Source organism: Pseudophryne corroboree, chromosome 1 (genome assembly GCF_028390025.1).
Source record: "Pseudophryne corroboree isolate aPseCor3 chromosome 1, aPseCor3.hap2, whole genome shotgun sequence".
NCBI classification, from domain to species: domain Eukaryota; kingdom Metazoa; phylum Chordata; class Amphibia; order Anura; family Myobatrachidae; genus Pseudophryne; species Pseudophryne corroboree.
Genome location: NC_086444.1, coordinates 663,177,082 through 663,199,523, shown reverse-complemented (window position 1 = coordinate 663,199,523; position 22,442 = coordinate 663,177,082). Strand labels below are relative to the sequence as shown.

At 45.9% G+C, this 22,442-nt stretch overlaps 1 protein-coding gene across 7 annotated transcripts in view; it reads left to right on the top strand.

Annotated features, from left to right (window-relative positions):
* The window catches only part of SHOC1 (shortage in chiasmata 1), a 642,525-nt gene that overhangs the window by 30,704 nt on the left and 589,379 nt on the right, over positions 1 to 22,442 (top strand). For 5 of the 7 annotated variants that reach the window (XM_063914690.1, XM_063914693.1, XM_063914689.1 and 2 more), the window contains exons 1-3: positions 3,877 to 3,954; positions 13,725 to 13,791; positions 20,383 to 20,512. In XM_063914690.1, the coding sequence (XP_063770760.1) occupies positions 13,732 to 13,791; positions 20,383 to 20,512 (190 nt within the window). In that variant the 5' untranslated portion in view covers positions 3,877 to 3,954; positions 13,725 to 13,731. Of the gene's footprint in view, positions 1 to 3,876; positions 4,088 to 13,724; positions 13,792 to 20,382; positions 20,513 to 22,442 lie in introns of those variants that run through there. The other 2 variants (XM_063914687.1, XM_063914688.1) reach the window with 2 other exon arrangements.

The following is a 22,442-nucleotide window of genomic DNA, read 5'->3' as shown; positions in this document are numbered from 1 at the left end:
GACAGAGAGAGCATCCCTTTCAGATACAGCAGACAGAGAGAGCATCCCTTTCATATACAGCAGACAGAGAGAGCACCTCTTTCAGCTACAGCAGAGAAAGCACCCCTTTCAGATACAGCAGACAGAAAGAGCACCTCTTTCATATACAGCAGAGAAAGCACCTCTTTCATATACAGCAGAGAAAGCACCCCTTTCAGATACAGCAGACAGAGAGAGCACCCCTTTCAGATACAGCAGACAGAGAGAGCACCTCTTTCATATACAGCAGAGAAAGCAGCCCTTTCAGATACAGCAGAGAACGCACCCCTTTCAGCTCCAGCAGACAGAGAAAGCACCCCTTTCAGATACAGCAGACAGAGAGAGCACCCCTTTCAGATACAGCAGACAGAGAGAGCACCTCTTTCAGCTACAGCAGACAGAGAAAGGACCCCTTTTTCAGATACAGCAGACAGAGAGCACCCCTTTCAGATACAGCAGAGAAAGCACCCCTTTCAGATACAGCAGACAGAGAGAGCACCCCTTTCAGATACAGCAGACAGAGAGAGCACCTCTTTCATATACAGCAGAGAAAGCACCCCTTTCAGATACAGCAGAGAAAGCACCCCTTTCAGCTCCAGCAGACAGAGAGAGCATCCCTTTCAGATACAGCAGACAGAGAGAGCACCCCTTTCAGATACAGCAGACAGAGAGCACCTCTTTCAGCTACAGCAGACAGAGAGCACCTCTTTCAGCTACAGCAGACAGAGAAAGGACCCCTTTTTCAGATACAGCAGACAGAGAACACCCATTTTTCAGATACAGCTGACAGAGGGAGCACCCCTTTTTCAGATACAGCAGACAGAGAGCACCCCTTTCAGATACAGCAGAGAGCACCCCTTTTTCAGATACAGCAGACAGAGAGCACCCCTTTCAGATACAGCAGACAGAGAGCACCCCTTTCAGATACAGCAGAGAGCACCCCTTTTTCAGATACAGCAGATAGAGCACCTGCCCCACGCCACACCAGACAACACAGTACTGGAGACGGACACGTCCGTCCAGTACACTTTCCACAGCCGGAGTGAAGATGGCGCCAATGCACAGGGACTTATATAGAATCCAAAACCTGCGAGAATCCGACAGTGGAAAGATGACATTTGGCCTCGCTTTGGGATCCTAGTAAGGCAGGAAGTCCGGAGCCGGACTTGGATCCCGCCTCGGATTGCAGTGGGTTCTGTTCAACGAGAACCAAATGCGCTCATCCCTATTATTATTATTACTATCATGATCTATAATCACACAAGTGACAAAGGGCAAAAATCATATGGAGAGTGTATCCTGGGAAAAGGTGTGCCTATAATAGGGCAGCCCAATTACATTAGTTTTGATTGTACCTATATAGTTTACTGTCATATTACAGCCTGTGTGACAAAATAACTGATATCGACCATGGGCCTGATTCAGAGGTATTGTATTTTATTGTATTGTAACGAATCAAGTGCAGTCGATTGTTTCTCTCTTGTTTTCAAATGTGCAGTTAGCAGATCACGCAGTGGCATGGCTATGGACCAAACCCAGAAGTAAAGTGATCACTTTACTTTTAACCATACTTGCCTACCTGACCCTCTCCATGAGGGAGAAAATGCTCTGTTCCTGGACTTTCCTGGTACTGTATGATTGCCATCACCTGTGGTGAAACACCTTTCTTATCAATTAACTAGCTCACCACAGGTGATGGCAATCATGGAGAGGGTCAGGTAGGCAAGTATGCTTTTAACACAAGGCCTGATTCAGAGATGTATGCTATTGTACAGTCGCTAACAGCTTCAGCTACAGCTTCTATGATCTCTTGCTGTGTCCACACCATCTGTGTCAACATCGGACATCTGAGTAACCCTCATGTATTCATGCTGCCGGGACTAATGAAGCTGCGTCCTAGGACACAGCCAGGGCTCTTGGTTGTCCTCTTGTTTTCTGAAACCCTGGCCATCACTGCCCTTTCTCCATCCCTAAACATTCACATCATATCAATCATGTTGTGGCTTAGATGACACTGCGACCATCGTTACATAGAGATGCACATGCGCAGTACAGAACCTGCGTGAGTGCGATTTGAAAATATCACAAATGTATGCAAACCATTGAATGTAATCTATGGTACATCCCAACGTTCCTTATTTTCTTATTTCCGTGATAAGCGCCAATAAGAAATTATAGTTGACAGACCAAATCCAGATAACTAAACATGCCCCTAAACCATACCTCCCAACATGACCCTCTCCAGGAGGGACAGAATGCTCTGTTACTGGACTTTTCTCTTAATTTATGATTGCCAGCACCTGTGCTGACACACCTTTCTTATCAATTAACCTGTTCAACACAGGTGCCAGCAATCTTAAATTAAGAGAGAAGTCCAGAAGCAGAGCATAGTGTCCCTCCTGGAGAGGGTCATGTTGGGAGGTATGCCTAAACCAGAAGCTGCAGGATATTGATATTTATTGTATTTTTCAAATATGAATGACTGTATACCATACTTGCTTACTACCCGGCATGTGTGGGAGACTCGCAGTTTTTCGGGCAGTACCCGGCTCCCACTGAATAGTGGCCGAATCTAGTGCATCCCGCCTACTTCCTAGTAAAGCGGCAAGGTTTTGGAGATCACATATCTCCGAACATGACCCTCTCCAGGAGGGACAGAATGCTCTGCTCCTGGAATTCCCTCTTCATTTATGATTGCCATCACCTGTGCTGAAACACCTTTCTTATCTATTAACCTGTTCAAAACAGGTGCCTGCAATCATAAATTAAGTGGAAATTCCTGAAGCAGAGATTTTTTTCCGTCCTGGAGAGGGTCATGTTGGGAGGTATGAGATTATACCTGGGATTCGCAGCTCCATATACAGGGGGAGGGCTATATGATGCAAATTCACCATGATGGGGGCAGGGCTGAACGACGAGCTAGCCCGACCCATAGTGTCCTGCAGTGTCTCCTGTCCGGGCTTCTTCTGGAGAGGAGACCAGGTATGCTGTATAAACTCAGTGTAAAAAGTGTCATGCTTATATTTAAAAAAATAAAATAAAAATCCACATTCTAGTTTCATGTTAATGACTAAAGGGCCCCATACACTAGAACGATAATGCCCGATTTCAGCCAATTTCGGGCATTTGGGCTGATATATCGGGTGAAATCGGGCATTTTGGAGGTGTTTCCAATCCGATCCGATGCGCGTTCCCGTGAGGGTCGGATCGGCTCCCCTAGATCATTAGTGCTGCACTCGTGATATGTCGGTTCCCGCAGGCATGGCTGGGATCACTTACGATATAGTGCATGCAAAATGTACCAAATCGTTTGGAATCGTATGTAACCACTCCCGGGAGAGTTCAAGGGAAGTCACCTCCGACTTCAGCTTCAGACATATCGTTCTAGTGTATGGGTCCACTTAAGGGGGAGATGTATCAAATCTTGAAGAGAGATAAAGTGGAGAGATACACGTACAGTACCAGACAATCAGTTCGTAACTGCCATGTAACAGGCTGTTTGAAAAACTACAGCAGCTGATTGGTTAGTACTTTATCTCTCCCCACTTTATCTTTCTCTAAACTTTAATAAATCATTATAGAGATATATTTCTATTTCACACTTAAATTACTGCTATACTGATATGGCGCTAGAAGGAACATGGGAACCTGCTGTGATGTGTATTATGGACTGTCTGGGATTCTGGGTCTGGTTAGATATAGAAATAGACACATCACACTGATTGGCTATTATTTGCCATGTGATAACTTTGCAGTGCATTGTGGGCCTTATAGTTCGATTTGGTTTCTCACCTCTGATGTTCCATCTGTAATGGAACTACACATCCCATAACTCTGTGGCGAACATTACTAGAATGCCCTCTGTCTCGTCTCCTGGTTGCTCGTTAGCTGTCAGCAAGGAGGAAGCTGAGCTGTGTACATAGCCGAGATTTAAGGGTTGCTATATTTTTTAAACATGCATAGTTTACACTTTCTTGCAATTCAACATATATGTAAAGACGTAATTATGCAACAGTATACAGTAGTGCAATACCTGCCTGACTTGATTCGGATTGTGAAAACTATCTCGGTATATACAAGCTCTGGAAAAAAAATCTATGTTTATATCTGTTTTTATGCTCTTTTGGGCGTTCAGAACGTGATGTGCTGACAACATATGTAGCATTACAAATTGGGCATGAAGTATTCCAATTTCCAGCACTAGCATCTGGTATGGAATTGGTGAGGTACAGAACAAGGTGATGCTGACTGAATTGGTATCACATTAATAATAGTAACAAAAAAAAAAAATGTTGACAGAACAAATATACTTTGTATATTTGATGTGTTTTGCGTGAAAACTGCATTCCACACAATTCGAAAAATAACATTTCTCTAACGTCCTAGAGGATACTGGGGTCCACATTAATACCATGGGGTATAGACGGGTCCACTAGGAGCCATGGGCACTGATAGAAATTAATAATGTGGGCTGGCTCCTCCCTCTATGCCCCTCCTACCAGACTCCGTTTAGAAAATGTGCCCAGAGGAGCCGGTCACGCTTATGGAAGCTCCTGGAGAGTTTTCTTCATTTATTTTTCTATTTTTATTTTCAGGCAGGGCTGGGTGGCACCAGCCTGCCTGCTTCGTGGGACATAGTGGGGAGAACGGCCCAACTTCCTGAAGTTAATGGTCCCGTTTCTCCGCTGACAGCACACTGAGCTCCTGAGGGAGTCATTCGCAAGCCCCACCACGGCGAGCGTACCCTCCCGCAGCACATCGCCACCCCTAACAGCCAGAAGAAAGAAGAGTGGTGAGTAGAACACCGGCGTCCCGGTTAGCGGTTCGCCTGCGGTAATGGTGGCACAAGGGTAGGAACGCAGTGCTGACAGGCTGCGGCTCCAGGCTTCAGAGTAACATGCTGTGAGGTGTGTATCCATATTGAGGGGCGAGCTGAAGCAACTACAAGTACCCATACTGGCACCACTAGCTTACAGGGGTTCTAACCCACTATTAAGCATACACAAATTACCTCAGCCAGTCTAAAAAAACGGGAAGACCGCACGCCATTAAGGGGGCTGGGCTTCACTATGAGCGGATCCAGCAGCTCACCAGCACCATTTTCTCTCTGCAGCTCACACTGAAAACGCTGGCAGGGAAGCGCAGCTCCTCCACAAAGGGGGGGGGGGGGGGGCACTGTGTGGCTGGTTTCCTCATAACTCTGTGTCTCCCTAGAGGGCTCTGTTGGTTAATTGTGCTTAACGTGTGTGTGTGTGTGTGTGTGCTGGGAGGCAACGGAGTTATCTGCCGCCGGGCTCCTGCTCTGAAGGGGGGCACCTCTCCTCCCATTCTGTGACACCATTGAATTAAGTTAATTGATAGCTGCCGCTGTCTTTTCAGTGGCCGACTTCCTCACTGGTCCATGCACCTTACAAATCACACCCTCTTTATTATACACATTTTACAAGTGTCATACCCAGGATAAGAAACCACGACCTATTACACTGGAAGCACACACCTTACTGATGAAGCTGTTGCTCCTATATAGGAAATATCAGAATTTCACTAACGTCCTAGTGGATGCTGGGGACTCCGTAAGGACCATGGGGAATAGACGGGCTCCGCAGGAGACAGGGCACTTTAAGAAAGAATTAGGACTACTGGTGTGCACTGGCTCCTCCCTCTATGCCCCTCCTCCAGACCTCAGTTAGAATCTGTGCCCGGCCGAGCTGGGTGCACTTTAGTGAGCTCTCCTGAGCTTGCTAATAAGAAAGTATTTTGTTAGGATTTTTTATTTTCAGAGAGATCTGCTGGCAACAGGCTCTCTGCTACGTGGGACTGAGGGGAGAGAAGCAGACCTATTAACTGCGGATAGGTCATGCTTCTTAGGCTACTGGACACCATTAGCTCCAGAGGGATCGAACACAGGAACGCACCCTTGGTCGTCCGATCCCGGAGTTGCGCCGCCGTCCCCCTCGCAGAGCCAGAAGCCGGCGTGTGAAGCAAGAAGACGTCAAAAGCGGCGGCAGAAAACTCCAGTCTTCATATGAGGTAGCGCACAGCACTGCAGCTGTGCGCCATTGCTCCCACATCAAACCCACACACTCCGGTCACTGTAGGGTGCAGGGCGCAGGGGGGGGCGCCCTGGGCAGCAATTAAGTACCTCTTGGCATAAAAGGGCATATATACAGTTGGGTACTGTTTATATGCATGAGCCCCCGCCATTATTTTACACAAAATCGCGGGACAGAAGCCCGCCGCTGAGGGGGCGGGGCTTCTTCCTCAGCACTCACCAGCGCCATTTTCTCTCCACAGCTCCGCTGAGAGGAAGCTCCCCAGGCTCTCCCCTGCAGAGTCACGGTAGAAAGAGGGTAAAAAGAGAGGGGGGGCACATAAATTTAGCGCAATATCAGTATATACACAGCAGCTACTGGGTAAACACTAAGTTACTGTGTAATTCCTGGGTCATATAGTGCTGGGGTGTGTGCTGGCATACTCTCTCTCTGTCTCTCCAAAAGGCCTTGTGGGGGTTCTGTCCTCAAATAGAGCATCCCCTGTGTGTGTGGTGTGTCGGTACGCTTGTGTCGACATGTTTGACGAGGAAGGCTATGTGGAAGCAGAGCAGGTGCAGATGAATGTAGTGTCTCCGCCGACGGCGCCGACACCTGATTGGATGGATATGTGGAAGGTGTTAAATGATAATGTAATGTAAACTCCTTGCATAAAAGGTTGGATAAAGCTGATGCCTTGGGACAGTCAGGGTCCCAACCCATGCCTGATCCTACAGCACAGAGGCCGTCAGGGTCTCAGAAGCGCCCACTATCCCAAATTGTTGACACGGATATCGACACGGATTCTGACTCCAGTGTCGATGGCGATGATGCAAAGTTGCAGCCTAAAATGGCTAAAGCCATCCGCTACATGATTATAGCAATGAAGGATGTATTGCACATCTCAGAGGAAAACCCTGTCCCTGCCAAGAGGGTTTATATGTTTGGGGAGAAAAGGCAAGAAGTGACTTTTCCCCCTTCACATGAGTGAAATGAGTAATGTGAAAAAGCTTGGGATTCTCCTGATAGGAAAATGCAGATTTCCAAACGGTTACTTATGGCGTATCCTTTCCAGCCAATGGACAGGTTACGCTGGGAATCCTCCCCTAGGGTAGACAAAGCTTTGACACGCTTATCTAAGAAGGTAGCCCTGCCGTCACAGGATACGGCCGCCCTAAAAGATCCTGCGGATAGAAAGCAGGAAGGTATCCTGAAGTCCGTTTATACACATTCAGGTACCCTACTAAAGCCGGCAATTGCGTCGGCCTGGATGTGTAGTGCTGTAGCAGCATGGACAGATACTCTGTCTGAGGAGCTTGATACCTTGGACAAGGATACTATATTGCTGACCCTGGGGCATATAAAAGACGCTGTCCTATACATGAGGGATGCCCAGAGAGACATTTGCCTACTGGGCTCTAGAATAAATGCAATGTCAATTTCTGCCAGAAGGGTCCTGTGAACTCGGCAATGGACAGGTGATGCCGACTCAAAAAAGCACATGGAGGTTTTACCTTATAAGGGTGAGGAATTGTTTGGGGACGGTCTCTCGGACCTAGTTTCCACAGCTACGGCTGGGAAGTCAAATTTTTTGCCATATATTCCTTCACAACCTAAGAAAGCACCGTATTACCAAATGCAGTCCTTTCGATCACAAAGAGGCAAGAAAGTCAGAGGTGCGTCCTTTCTTGCCAGAGGCAGGGGTAGAAGAAAGAAGCTGCACAATACAGCTAGTTCCCAGGAACAGAAGTCCTCCCCGGCTTCCACTAAATCCACCGCATGACGCTGGGGCTCCACAGGTGGAGCCAGGAGCGGTGGGGGCGCGTCTCCGAAATTTCAGCCACCAGTGGGTTCGCTCACGGGTGGATCCCTGGGCTATACAGATTGTGTCTCAGGGATACAAGCTGGAATTCGAAGTGATGCCCCCTCACCGTTACCTCAAATCGGCCCTGCCAGCTTCCCCCATAGAAAGGGAAGTAGTGTTAGCGGCAATTCACAAATTATATCTCCAGCAGGTGATGGTAAAGGTTCCCCTCCCTCAACAGGGAAGGGGTTACTATTCCACAATGTTTGTGGTTCCGAAACCGGACGGTTCGGTCAGACCCATATTGAATTTAAAATCCCTGAACATTTACCTGAAAAGGTTCAAGTTCAAGATGGAATCGCTCAGGGCGGTCATTGCAAGCCTGGAAGAGGGGGATTTTATGGTGTCTCTGGATATAAAGGATGCTTACCTGCATGTCCCCATTTATCCACCTCATCAGGAGTACCTCAGATTTGTGGTACAGGACTGTCATTACCAATTCCAGACGTTGCCGTTTGGTCTGTCCACGGCACCGAGAATATTTACCAAGGTAATGGCAGAAATGATGGTGCTTCTGCGAAAGCAAGGAGTTACAATTATCCCATACTTGGACGATCTCTTCATAAAGGCGAGGTCCAGAGAGCAGTTGCTGATCAGCGTAGCACACTCTCGGGAGGTGTTACAACAGCACGGCTGGATTCTGAATATTCCAAAGTCGCAGCTGATTCCTACGACGAGTCTGCCCTTCCTGGGCATGATTCTGGACACAGACCAGAAGAAGGTGTTTCTCCCGGAGGAGATGGCCCAGGAGTTCGTGACTCTGGTCAGAGACCTCTTAAAACCAAAACAGGTGTCCTGGGAAAGATGGTGGCATCATACGAAGCCATTCCCTTCGGCAGGTTCCATGCGAGGACCTTTCAGTGGGATCTGTTGGACAAGTGGTCCGGATCGCATCTTCAGATGCATGGGCTGATCACCCTATCCCCCAGGGCCAGGGCGTCTCTTCTGTGGTGGCTGCAGAGTGCTCACCTTCTCGAGGGCCGCAGGTTTGGCATACAGGACTGGGTCCTGGTGACCACGGATGCAAGCCTCCGAGGGTGGGGGGCAGTCACTCAGGGAAGAAACTTCCAGGGGCTGTGGTCAAGTCAAGAGACTTGTCTGCACATCAATATCCTGGAACTAAGGGCCATATACAACGCCCTGAGTCAAGAGGAGCCTATGCTTCGCAACCAACCGGTGCTGATTCAGTCAGACAACATCACCGCAGTGGCTCATGTAAACCGCCAGGGCGGCACAAGAAGCGGGGTGGCAATGGCAGAAGCCACCAGAATTCTTCGCTGGGCGGAGAATCACGTGCAAGCACTGTCAGCAGTGTTCATTCCGGGAGGGGACAACTGGGAAGCAGACTTCCTCAGCAGGCACGACCTCCACCCGGGAGAGTGGGGACTTCATCAAGAAGTCTTCACACAGATTACAAATCGATGGGAACTGCCACAGGTGGACATGATGGCATCCCGCCTCAACAAAAAGCTACAAAGGTTTTGCGCCAGGTCAAGAGACCCTCAGGCGATAGCTGTGGAAGCACTAGTGACACCGTGGGTGTTCCAGTCGGTTTATGTGTTTCCTCCTCTTCCTCTCATACACAAGGTGCTGAGAATCGTAAGAAAAAGAGGAGTGAGAACAATACTCATTGTTCCTGATTGGCCAAGAAGGGCTTGGTATCCGGAACTGCTAGAAATGCTCACAGAGGACCCATGGCCTCTGCCTCTCAGACAGGATCTGTTGCAACAGGGGCCCTGTCTGTTCCAAGACTTACCGCGGCTGCGTTTGACGGCATGGCGGTTGAACGCCGGATCCTAGCGGAAAAAGGCATTCCGGATGAGGTTATTCCTACGCTGATAAAGGCTAGGAAGGACGTGACAGCAAAACATTATCACCGTATATGGCGAAAATATGTTGCTTGGTGTGAGGCCAGGAAGGCCCCTACAGAGGAATTCCAACTGGCCCGTTTCCTTCACTTCCTACAGGCGGGAGTGACTATGGGCTTAAAATTAGGGTCCATTAAGGTGCAGATTTCGGCCCTATCCATTTTCTTTCAAAAGGAACTGTCTTCTCTTCCTGAAGTTCAGACGTTTGTAAAGGGAGTGCTGCATAGTGAGCCCCCTTTTGTGCCACCAGTGGCACCTTGGGATCTTAACGTGGTGTTGAGTTTCCTGAAATCTCACTGGTTTGAGCCACTTAAGACCGTGGAGTTAAAATATCTCACGTGGAAAGTGGTCATGCTATTGGCCTTAGCTTCGGCTAGGCGTGTGTCTGAATTGGCGGCTTTGTCATGTAAAAGCCCCTATCTGGTTTTCCATATGGACAGGGCAGAGTTACGGACTCGTCCGCAATTTCTGCCGAAGGTGGTGTCATCCTTTCATTTGAACCAACCTATTATGGTGCCTGCGGCTACTCGTGACTTGGAGGATTCCAAGTTACTAGATGTAGTCAGGGCTTTGAAGATTTATGTAGCCAGAATGGCTGGAGTCAGGAAAACTGACTCGCTGTTTACTCTGTATGCATCCAACAATCTAGGTGCTCCTGCTTCAAAGCAAACTATTGCTCGCTGGATCTGTAACACGATTCAGCAGGCTCATTCTGCGGCTGGATTGCCGCATCCAAAATCAGTAAAAGCCCATTCCACAAGAAAGGTGGGCTCTTCTTGGGCGGCTGCCCGAGGGGTCTCGGCATTACAGCTTTGCCGAGCTGCTACTTGGTCGGGTTCAAACACCTTTGCAAAGTTCTACAAGTTTGATACCCTGGCTGAGGAGGACCTTGAGTTTGCTCATTCGGTGCTGCAGAGTCATCCGCACTCTCCCGCCCGTTTGGGTGCTTTGGTATAATCCCCATGGTCCTTACGGAGTCCCCAGCATCCACTAGGACGTTAGAGAAAATAAGATTTTACTTACCGGTAAATCTATTTCTCGTAGTCCGTAGTGGATGCTGGGCGCCCGTCCCAAGTGCGGACTTCTTCTGCAATACTTGTATATAGTTATTGCTTAAATAAGGGTTATGTTATGGTTGCATCAGGTTTGTCTGATGCTCTGTTGTTGTTCATACTGTTAACTGGGTAAGTTTATCACGAGTTATACGGTGTGATTGGTGTGGCTGGTATGAGTCTTACCCTGGATTCCAAAATCCTTTCCTTGTACTGTCAGCTCTTCCGGGCACAGTTTCCTTAACTGAGGTCTGGAGGAGGGGCATAGCGGGAGGAGCCAGTGCACACCAGTAGTCCTAATTCTTTCTTAAAGTGCCCTGTCTCCTGCGGAGCCCGTCTATTCCCCATGGTCCTTACTGAGTCCCCAGCATCCACTACGGACTACGAGAAATAGATTTACCGGTAAGTAAAATCTTATTTTTAACTATATGAAGATACTTCTCTGACAAGTACACGTAACGTCATATAGTTAGAATTCTCATGCTTCCTCTACAGGAGCAAATAACTCAATCAGTAAGGTATCTGCTGTTAGTGTAACAGGTCATGGGTTCTAATCCTGGGTATGACTGCTAAGAAGTGTGTGATTTAAAATAAAAGGCAATTAAATGGATAAATACAGTATATACATTTTTTTCAGAATATCACACACACACACACACACACACACACACACACACACACACACACACACACACACACACACACACTTATCTTGATATAGGAAATAGGGGGGCACCAATATTTATCTTGCCTCCGGGCAACTGGGACAAACTTACGCCACTGTGTGTGTGTGTGTGTGTGTGTGTGTGTGTGTGTGTAAATTTCCACATTTCAATGTCTAAGGAGTGTGTTTCCTGCACAACAGAGTATTTCTCTTCCCCTGGGGGATCATTACACTGTACTCAGTACACATTCTCAGGCTAGTGGGTCCGACCCAGCACGACTGGATTCCATAAAGGGGATGATTAAAAATATTAAAATAAATTATCCCAGAATGAGAAAGAGACGCAATACTTAAGAAAGTCTGTGGATGACCTGATGAATAGAGATTCAGCTCCCACACCAGCGCCTCAAACCCCTACCATTGGTCCACAAAAGCGTACACTGGCCCAGATCTTGCAGGCTCGCACTAATGAAAAGGCCAATATCGGTGCATCTTTGCATTCGAGGCGCTGCAGTACAGAAGGTTTCACGCAAGGCACTTCTGGCTTGATCTCTCGAAAAAATGGTCCAGATCGCATCTTCACATGCGCCAGAGGATTCATCTGTCGCCAAAGGCCAGCATTTTGCTTCTGTGGTGGCTCCAGGCTTCTCACCTGATCGAGGGTCGCAGGTTCGGGATTCAAAATTGGATTCTACTAACCACACATGCAAGCCTGAGAGTTTGGGGAGTAGTCACCCAGGGAGAACAGTTCCCAGGAAAATGGTCAAGCCATGAAACCATTCTTCCAATCAACATTCTGGAACTAAGGCCATATACAACACCTTTCTACAGGCATCGCGTCTTCTTCAAGATCAAGCCATTCAAGTTCAGTCGGACAATGTGACGGCGGTAATGTACGTAAACCAGTAGGGCGGAACGAAGAGCAGAGCAGCAATGTCAGAGGTAACGAGGATTCTCCTCTGGGCAGAAAGACACGCGGTGGCGTTGTCAGCAATCTTCATTCCGGGAGTAGACAACTGGGAAGCAGACTTCCTCAGCAGACCCGACCTCCACCCAGGAGAGTGGGGCTTCCACCCGGAGGTGTTCGGGTGCTTGACACGTCGGTGGGGCATTCCACAAATCGACATGATGGCCTCTCGTCTCAACGAGAAGCTCAAGTGGTATTGTCCCAGGTCGAGGGACCCGCAGGCAGTGGCGGTGGACGCTCTGGTGACTCCATGGGTCTACCAGAGGGTGTACGTGTTTCCACCACTTCCATTAATCCCAAACATTCTCAAAAGAATAAAAAGGCTAAAGGTTCAAGCAATTCTCATTGTTCTGGACTGGCCAAGAAGGGCCTGGTACGCGGATCTACTGGAGATGCTCCTAGAGGACCCGTGGCCTCTACCTCTTCGCGAGGATCTTCTACAACAGGGGCCGTTCATCTATCAAGACTTACTATGTCTACGTTTGACGGCATGGAGGTTAAGTGTCAAATTCTAGCCCGGAAAGGGATCCCAGACAAGGTTTTTCCGACTTTGAGCCTCAGCACTCTCCCACTCGGTTTGGGAGCTTTGGTACATCCCCATGGTACTAACGTTTACCCCAGTATCCTCTAGGACATAAAAGAAAATAGGATTTTAATTACCTACTGGTAAATCCTTTTCTCGTAGCCCATAGAGGATAATGGGCCCCCGCCCGGTGCTTCGTACTTCCTGCACTGTTACTTGGTTAAGTATTGTTGTTTAATGCAGCTGTTGCTGTTCCTGGTTCAAGTTTGGTTAGCATGGCTATCCCCGTGTTTTCTCACCACTGTCTTTGTATATCCTTCTCTCAAAGTATGTCCGTCTCCTTGGGCACAGTTTCTAGACTGAGTCTGGTAGGAGGGGCATAGAGGGAGGAGCCAGCCCACACTATTCATTTCTTAAAGTGCCCATGGATCCTAGTGGACCCGTCTATACCCCATGGTACTAATGTGGACCCCAGTATCCTCTACGGACTACGAGAAAGGGATTTACCGGTAGGTAATTCAAATCCTATTGTCTGGTTATGCATATACAGTATTACATCTTTGCCTATGTAGGGGTATCCTCTGCTCAGTTTTTTTTTGTATAATATATATTTTTCAAAACAAACGTTTTGGAAGTCCACATCCAGGGACATAAAAAAAGTATATAATTTGGAGTAAAATATATTTTTTTAAGAAAATGACAGACGAGGATGTGTTTCTATCTTTTCATCTGCTTACAGGTATTGAATGATGAATAAAGCGATGTTCCCAGCATTTAAATTTCTTTCATTGGACTATGCTTATGAGGTACAGTTTGTATGGTAGCTGCACTACTGTAACTTTATACAGTACTTAAATATAAAGGTACATATGGATCTGACACTATGGGGGGTATCCAATTAGCCGTGGAAACATATCGGGAGTGAAAAACTGAAGTTGTTTGCAGTTTCTCACCAATATTTTTTTTACAGGCTATGCAGTTAGATTGCCCATTGAAAAACAACAACAACACAGTATCTCACGAAAACACACAGGTTCTGTGAAACCTGTCTGTTTTCGCCAGCCGCAGTGGCTGCTTTCAGGGATTTGGTTCTGCCTGCCTGAAGCAGGAGAAACAAAATGACCAATAAGTCGCAGCTCACGCTGGCTTATTGATTTGCCCCCGCAAAGCAATTATTAATTGGATACCGCCCTAAAAATTATTGTTCCCAATATTACCATACTCATTTATGTATTTACCAGTTCTCTGTTACATTGATTAAGTATTATCCCAAACACTACTTGTTCCATCTCCACCTGTTGTGTTTAACTGCATTAAACTGTGATTTCTAAAACAAGTAAAATATGTGAATAAAATATTTATCGAACAAGTATCTATCGAAAAGTTGAACATTTATCTCAAACATCAGTAAGAGGTGTATGACAGTGGGGCACCCTGGCGCCAAGAGAAATTGATAGCCATCCCTAGGCAGCATTATTATTATTATTATCCTTTATTTATATGGCGCCACAAGGGTTCCGAAGCGCCCAATTACAGAGTACATAAATAATCAAACAGGAAAACAGCAACTTACAGTTGATGACAGTATAGGACAAGTACAGGGTAAATAAACATAGTTACATCAGTAGATGACAGTGGAATAAGTATCAGGTGGCAGAAGACTGCTGGATGTGGTACAGTTGAAGATTATTAAAGTAAGACAAAGGATAAGCACATGAGGTTAGAGGGCCCTGTTCGTGAGAGCTTACAAATCTAAAGGGGAGGGTTAGACAGACAGGGGTGACACAGATGGGGTACATAGAGAATGTGGAACAGAGGGTTAGGATGAGATTTGGCTGGGTTTGGTGAAGAAGTGGGTCTTGAGAGCCCGTTTAAAGTTTTGTAGAGAGGTGGAGAGTCTGAGGGGGAGAGGTAGGGAATTCCAGAGAAGTGGTGCAGCACGTGAAAAATCTTGGAGGTAGGAGTGGGAGGAAGTAATCCGTAGGCAGGAGAGTCGTCGCGCATTAGCAGAGCGAAGAGGACGGGTGGGAGTGTAAAGGGAGATAAGGTCAGAGATGTAGATGGGAGAGGAGTGGGTGAGGGCTTTGTAAGCGAGTGTGAGAAGCTTGAAATGGATTCTGAAAGGGAAGGTTAGCCAGTGAAGGTTTAGTGGGAGAGGAGAGGTAGACGTAGTGCGTTTGGTGAGGAAAATGAGCAGGGCAGCAGCATTGAGGATAGATTGGAGTGGAGAGAGGTGTTTGTCAGGAATGCCAGTCAGGAGGAGATTACAGTAGTCCAGTCTGGAGATGACCAGTGAGTGAATAAGAGTCTTAGTAGCATCCTGGGTCAGAAAGGGTCTGATCCTGGAAATATTTTTTAGATGAAAACGGCAGGTTTGTGAGAGGTGCGGAATGTGTGGTTTGAAGGAGAGGGAGGAGTCAAGGATTACTCCAAGACAGCGCACTTGCGGACTAGAGGAGATAGTGCCATCAATAGATAATGAGATTGTAGGAGGTGAGGTAATGCGGGAGGGAGGTAAGATGATCAGCTCGGTCTTAGACAGGTTAAGTTTAAGAAAGCGCTGGGACATCCAGGAAGAGGTAGCAGAGAGACAGTTGGAGATACGAGTGAGGAGAGCAGGGGAGAGGTCTGGAGAGGAAAGATAGATTTGGGTGTCATCAGCATAGAGATGATATTGGAAACCAAAAGAACTAATGAGCTTACCTAGTGAGGATGTATAGAGAGAGAAGAGAAGAGGACCAAGGACAGAACCTTGGGGTACACCTACAGTTAGTGGAAGTGAGGGGGAGGTGGAGTCATGAGAGGAGACAGAGAATGAACGGTCAGAGAGGTAGGAAGACAGCCAAGCGAAGGCAGTGTCACGCAGACCAATGGAGTGAAGGATTTGCAGTAGGAGAGGATGGTCCACAGTGTCAGAAGCAGCAGAGAGATCAAGTAGAATAAGTATAGAGTAGTGTCCCTTAGATTTAGCAGCATGGAGGTCATTGCATACTTTTGTAAGGGCAGTTTCAGTGGAGAGGAGAGGACGGAAGCCAGACTGGAATGGGTCAAGTAGTGAGTGTGAGGAAAGAAAGGAAGTAAGGCGGTTGTAGACAATATGCTCAAGGAGTTTGGAGGCAAAAGGGAGGAGAGAGATGGGTCAGTAGTTGGAGAGAGTGTTTGGATCAAGGGAAGGTTTTTTAAGAATAGGAGAGATGAATGCATGCTTGAAGGCAGAGGGGACAGTGCCTGATGAGAGGGAGAGATTGAGAAGGTGGGAAAGATGGGAACAAGCAGAAGGAGAGAGGTAGCGGAGGAGGCGGGAGGGGACAGGGTCAAGTGGGGAGGTGGTGAGGGGACAGGAACGAATGAGGGCCATGACTTCCTCTCCAGATGCATGGGAGAAAGATGTCAGAGTTGGTGGGGGGGATGGGGAGGGGTGGTAAGGGATGGGAGAAAGCTGGTTACTGATGGTCTGGTGTGATGTGATGTCCTTACGTATGGAGTAAATTTTGGATGTGAAGTAAGTGGCAAAGTCAAGAGCAGAGAGTGAGGAAGGGAGACGAGGTGGAGTTGGGCAGAGGAGTGAGTTGAGAGTGGCAAAGAGGCGCCGGGGATTGGAAGACTAGGAGGAGATGAGGTTCTTGAAGTATGACTGTTTAGCAAGAGAAAGGGCAGCACTGAAGGATGAGAGCATAAGTTTGAAATGGAGGAAGTCTGCCTTAGAGCGTGATTTCCTCCAGTGACGCTCAGCAGTACGTGAGCATTTTCTGCAGCGATCTGGTGCATTTGGTGTGCCAGGGTTGAGGTGTTAATTTGCGAGGGTGAATAGTGGTTGGTGGAGCAACAGAGTCAAGAGCAGAAGTGAGGGATGCATTGTATATGGAAGTGGCTTGTTCAGGGCATGAGAGAGAGAGAGAATAGGAGAGAGAAGTGAGTCAAACAGGGAGGAAAGGAATGTGGTGTCAATAGCCTCAATGTTACGCTTAGTGATGGTAGCCTTGGGAGGTAGAGATGGGGAAGTCGAGAGAGATAGGTTAAAGGAGAGCAGGTGGTGGTCAGAGAGGTGAAATGGGGAATTGGAAAAATCAGAAATATCACAGCGGTGAGTAAAGAGCAGATCCAGTGAGCTCCCATTCACATGGGAGGGTGAGGAGGTCCCCTGGGAGAGACCAAGTGAAGAGGTGAGGTTAAGGAGTTTAGAGGCAGGGGATTGTGTGGGGATGTCAATAGGGATGTTGAAATCGCCTAGGATAATGGAGGGAATGTCAGAAGAGAGGAAGTGAGGTAGCCAGGAAGCAAAGTTGTCGATGAATTTGGAATCAGCGCCAGGGGGGCGGTAAATGACAGCTACTCTAAGATGGACGGGTTGGAAGAGGCGTATAGTATGGACCTCAAATGTAGAGAATGTAAGGGATGGTTGGAGAATGCAGATCTCTAGTGTAACATGTACAGGATTGACACTTACCTGAGTGATAGAACCATCATTAATTTCAGACCACACAACATGGCCCCATCCATCAGATTTAAAATGTACTGCTCTAAAACTGCTCACTTTATTATTATGCTTACCTCACCTGAATTAATTAATGAGATGCATTGTAAAACATTAATAAATACTTTCCAGGTTTCTGCAAAGGCTAATTGAATGGGAGGTTTGGGAGCAGAGCATTTTGCATCAGATGAAAGTGGTCACATGTGCAACCTGGGTACTTGTTAATTATACAAGTGCCACTATAACCACCAAGCAGGGAGGGTAACCATCACCACTTCTCCCCCTTACTACAGCCAAGTAACAAAAGTTTCAGGTTATTCCGCTGAATAGAAGCAGCAGTTTAAATAGTTACAGTGGCATCTGTAAAAGCTAATGCTATTGCAAAAGTATTTATGTTCTCCAAATACACTCTGCCTCACTGACATTATTAATGATTTCAGCAAAGCAGAAACACATCTGAAACCGTGGTTTGAGTAGAATCAGCAGCGCTGGTGAATTTAATGTACTGTATTTAACAAGTACAACCATTTGTCTTAATTATAAGCCCCGTTCTCACAATACTTTGAAAATTGCAGAACATGTCAGTGATGTTTACTAACTGAAGCTATTTATGGGATAGTTCCAGGAAATAATTAGCATGTATTTAATTACCATATCCGCCACATTGTATATTTTATACACACACACGTGTATTTATTTGGAATTACATATAATTTAAAGGTACGTACAAACTGTATGCTATTATGTGTGCACAGCTGTCCAAAACAAATATAAATATAAATATATATATATATATATATATATATATATAATTACACACACACACAGACAAATACCTGGCACTCCACCTCTCTGCAATCATCCACCTAGGTGCCCTCCAGGATAATAGTACAAACAGCTGGTGTTGGCGTCACTCACAGGATTTCTTTCAGGTAATAAAATTCTGAGACAGTATTGCAGTCAACGTTTCAATTTAGTAAATACATTTTCGTCTCAGTATTTTATTACCTGAAAGAAATCCTGTGAGTGCCGCCAACACCAGCTGTTTATATATATTTATATTGGATTACATACGTAATACCGGCGGATGGGATACAGACTGTCAGTATCCCGACAGCAGCATCCCGCCCGCCAGAATGCCGGCAGTGGGGCACGCGATAAGAGTCACCTTGCAGGCTCGATGGCTCACTGCGCTCGCCACAGGATCTATTCCTGCTCTATGGGTATTGTATATAATTTTATATAAAATTATAGTTGTTCTAACTACTATTCTCTTTGGAAATACTCACCATTTTACCTTTGACATATGAGAAAGGTAAAAATTGATAAATTGGTAATAGCAGACATATATTGCAATGAAAAAATACAATTTGCGTAGAATGACTGCAACTTTGTATAGTACGCAAAAGTTGTATTTTTAATAATTTCTGGAAATTACACAGTATATGGTCTGCAAATTGCATAAACTAACATAATACTGCAAGTTAACATATGCTGTAGTCTGTATCTTATGCTAATGACGATACTCTGCAGTGTACTGTTCTACGGTGAGGATTACCCCCTCGTCTGACTCAAACTGGCAGTAGTGGCTGTGGTCATGCTGGTACTTTTAGTACTATAAAGGCCTATATACACGGGAGAGATGTGTGCTGAGTGAACCACTCAGCACACATCTCTCCCGCCACTCAGCACAGTGTGATGTGTGCTGAGCGATGCGGGGGAGAACGGGGGGCCGCTCATTTCACCCAGCGGGTAAAATGAGCGACGTGCTAGATTGGCCTGCATGCAGGCTCAATCTAGCACCGGCGATAGCGATGCGCGGGGCCGCGCATCGCTATCGCTGTGGTGGGTACACACGAGTTATCTGCGCTTAAAATCTAAGCAATCTAGTCAGATTGCTTAGATTTTAAGCATGGATCTCTCTGTGAGTACCCCTCTTAAGTGTCATCATACCCAGAGATTTAAAGGTGGCCATGACAAGCTTGGACCTGTAATGCACCGAGGGTAAATCATGTTTTTCAATTTTTTTTTTTTTACATATTAACCCATTTTGACGTTCTACCTGATATAAAGTCACCAGCCCTGGCTGGCAAACCATAGATCTTATAGTAGCAATTTCATCCCCCCACCCACCATTTTGCCACCAACAAGTGCTAGCTGTACTTTTAGGGGGACACATACTTAATTTTTAACAGGGCATGCAAGATCTATGATGATTATGATGATCATCATAATCAATATGGATCTTGGAACAGAGATGGCTTTTCCTTTACATTTAATTAAATGTGCGTGAACACGCACGCGGGGGGCGAGTGCAACGATGCCCCTTGCGGACTCGCTGCGCTCTCCACGCTGCGGGCTCGGTGGCTCGCGGCACTCGCCACAGGTTCCATTCCCACTCTATGGCTGTCGTGGACACCCACTAGTGGGAATATTCGCTTCTAGTCAGCATTTTGAGTGTTCGGGATGCAGGGGGAATTATTGTGACTGTCACATAACTACAGTTCAAAAGACCACATTTTACATTACAAAAAGACCACAAAATTTATTTATGTCTAACTCTACAAGTGCCCCTTAGATGCAAAACCTGAAGAGTACTACAGATGAGAGTAGGTGACCGTAGCAAGTAAAACCTTTTTCTATAATCAATACAATACTAATATCACAAAAAGATTTTTTTTTTATACAAAAATATAGTGCAGTCCATACCCCTGTATATTGTAGGTCTTTGTAAGGAATGATTTTGAAAAAAACAAGACTTGGGTATACTGTAATTTGTTCCTATAACTGGTTTAACAGTTCTCTACTTATATAGCTGTTATAGTTTGCTTTTTATCGATTATGAACAAATCCTTTACATGGAAGGCAATAAGTGAGTCAATTTTAAAACAATATTTTTCTTCTTTTAATATTAATTATTCAGAATGTCATGAGGCAAAAACTTGCTACCTCTTGGATGCTCATCCAGTTTCCCAAAGGCATTCTCCAAGATGAAGATTATTGCCACAACAAGATCTTTGTGAATGATATATATAGAAGACCATGGAAGAGATGTAAGTTACCTGAAGTATTTTTTCCTCTTAAAACATTGTTTTTTGTTACCACTTTCTGTGGTGCTCCTTATTTATAAAATCAGCGTGCAAAAGAAATCTATGGTATTGCAAAGGTATTGTTACTAAATATATGTGAAGTAAATATCTAGGACCATAACCAGAACTTTGTGGGCCCCATAGCAACATATTGAGGGGACCCCTGTCCCAATGCTTCTTGAGAGACACTTCTCTGCAACAGTTATGAATTGTTTGCCCTATAATAGGGCCCTAGTTCATTTTCTGAGCCATAATAGTGCCCTAGTTCATTTTATGAGCCATAATAGTGCCCTAGTTCATTTTATGTGTTATAGTATTGCCCCAGTTTACACAATGTCACATTCTAGGGCTACCAGTACACATTTTGCCACACAGTATCCCCAGTTCACATTATAACATACAGTGTCGCCAGTTCATATTATGCCACACTATAGTGCCTCCATTTCATATTGTGTCACATTAAAATGCCCCAGTTTTTATTATGTAACATTATGGGGTTCTCCGCTTTACAATAAGCAGATCAGATTATGCCACATTACAGTGCCCTCCAGTTCAAGTAATGCCACATTACAGCACCCATGCCATTATAACATCTACTATACACACATCTCACTGAAAATGTAATCCAGGCTGGGCAGTGGATCAGACCCAGTTGCTTAGCAGGCAAATCTGGGAAATTGGTGTGCAACTTTATAACCTGTGTCCAGGAACCCACTAAGCCTCTTGGCTCCATAGCAATGGCACCCCTTTCACCCACTATAGTTACTCCCATGTAAATATCCTTTATTGTCTAATACATTTGATGGTATCAAAGACTGGTGGTATTAAGTCAGTATAAAGTTCTGTATTCCACCTTTATGTTTGGGAATACAGGTGTGTTTTTATGTACTTTTTATGTAGGTTTAGATGTTATTACACATTATTATACAGTACATGATCCAGTTGACATCCGTACTGTAGTTTCACTTAACCATGGAGAATGTGGGCCTGGTTCAGAGATGGACGCTTTTGTCTTTTGATGCAGCTGCTGTATGAAAATATGCTAATGCCCGCAGGAGGCGTGTGAAGGAAAGAGCTACTTCTTGCCAGCATCAGCATCTCAGATCCGAGTGCTGTGTCTGAAGATGCAGCATCAGATCAACATCACGACCATCTAAGCTTACTCAGAATGGCTGCCTCCTGTCTGCTTGCAAGGCCAGTAAATCTGCATCAGAAGATGTAGACACTGGCCTTGCCACTATTGGAAAACAGGGCTAACACGCCCCCATTTTCTGGAAACACAAGCAGCGCGCCTCACCCGCAAGCGACCGCAGCATGTCAATCATGATGCAACTTGGGGACTCTGCGAGCAACCACGCAAAAGGAGACCTGCACGTGGCAATGCAGCATCTGTACATGCGCAGATCACTAAACATCGGAGATGTGCGTAAACCATCGATTTTACATATCGTATGTTACAAAATTGGTAGTATTTTATAAATGTAGTTGGAACTTTATTGTTGCATATCAGTAGTTAAGAAATAAACATATTGGATATATTTTAATATAGGCATAAACATATATTTTTGATATACAGGTAACTCAAAATACAGAGTAAATATGTAGCTGCATCAAGATATACTCAAAATAGCAGAGAAGTGGTTAAAATAGGATTTTGGTTACCTACTGGTAAATCCTTTTCCCGTAGTCCGTAGAGGATGCTGGGGTCCACATTAGTACCATGGGGGTATAGACGGGTCCACCAGGAGCCATTGGCACTTGAAGAGTTTGAGAGTGTGGGCTGGCTCCTCCCTCTATGCCCCTCCTACCAGACTAAGTCTAGAAACTGTGCCCGAGGAGACGGACATCTTCGAGAGAAAGATTTAACATGGATAGTGGCGAGATTCATACCAGC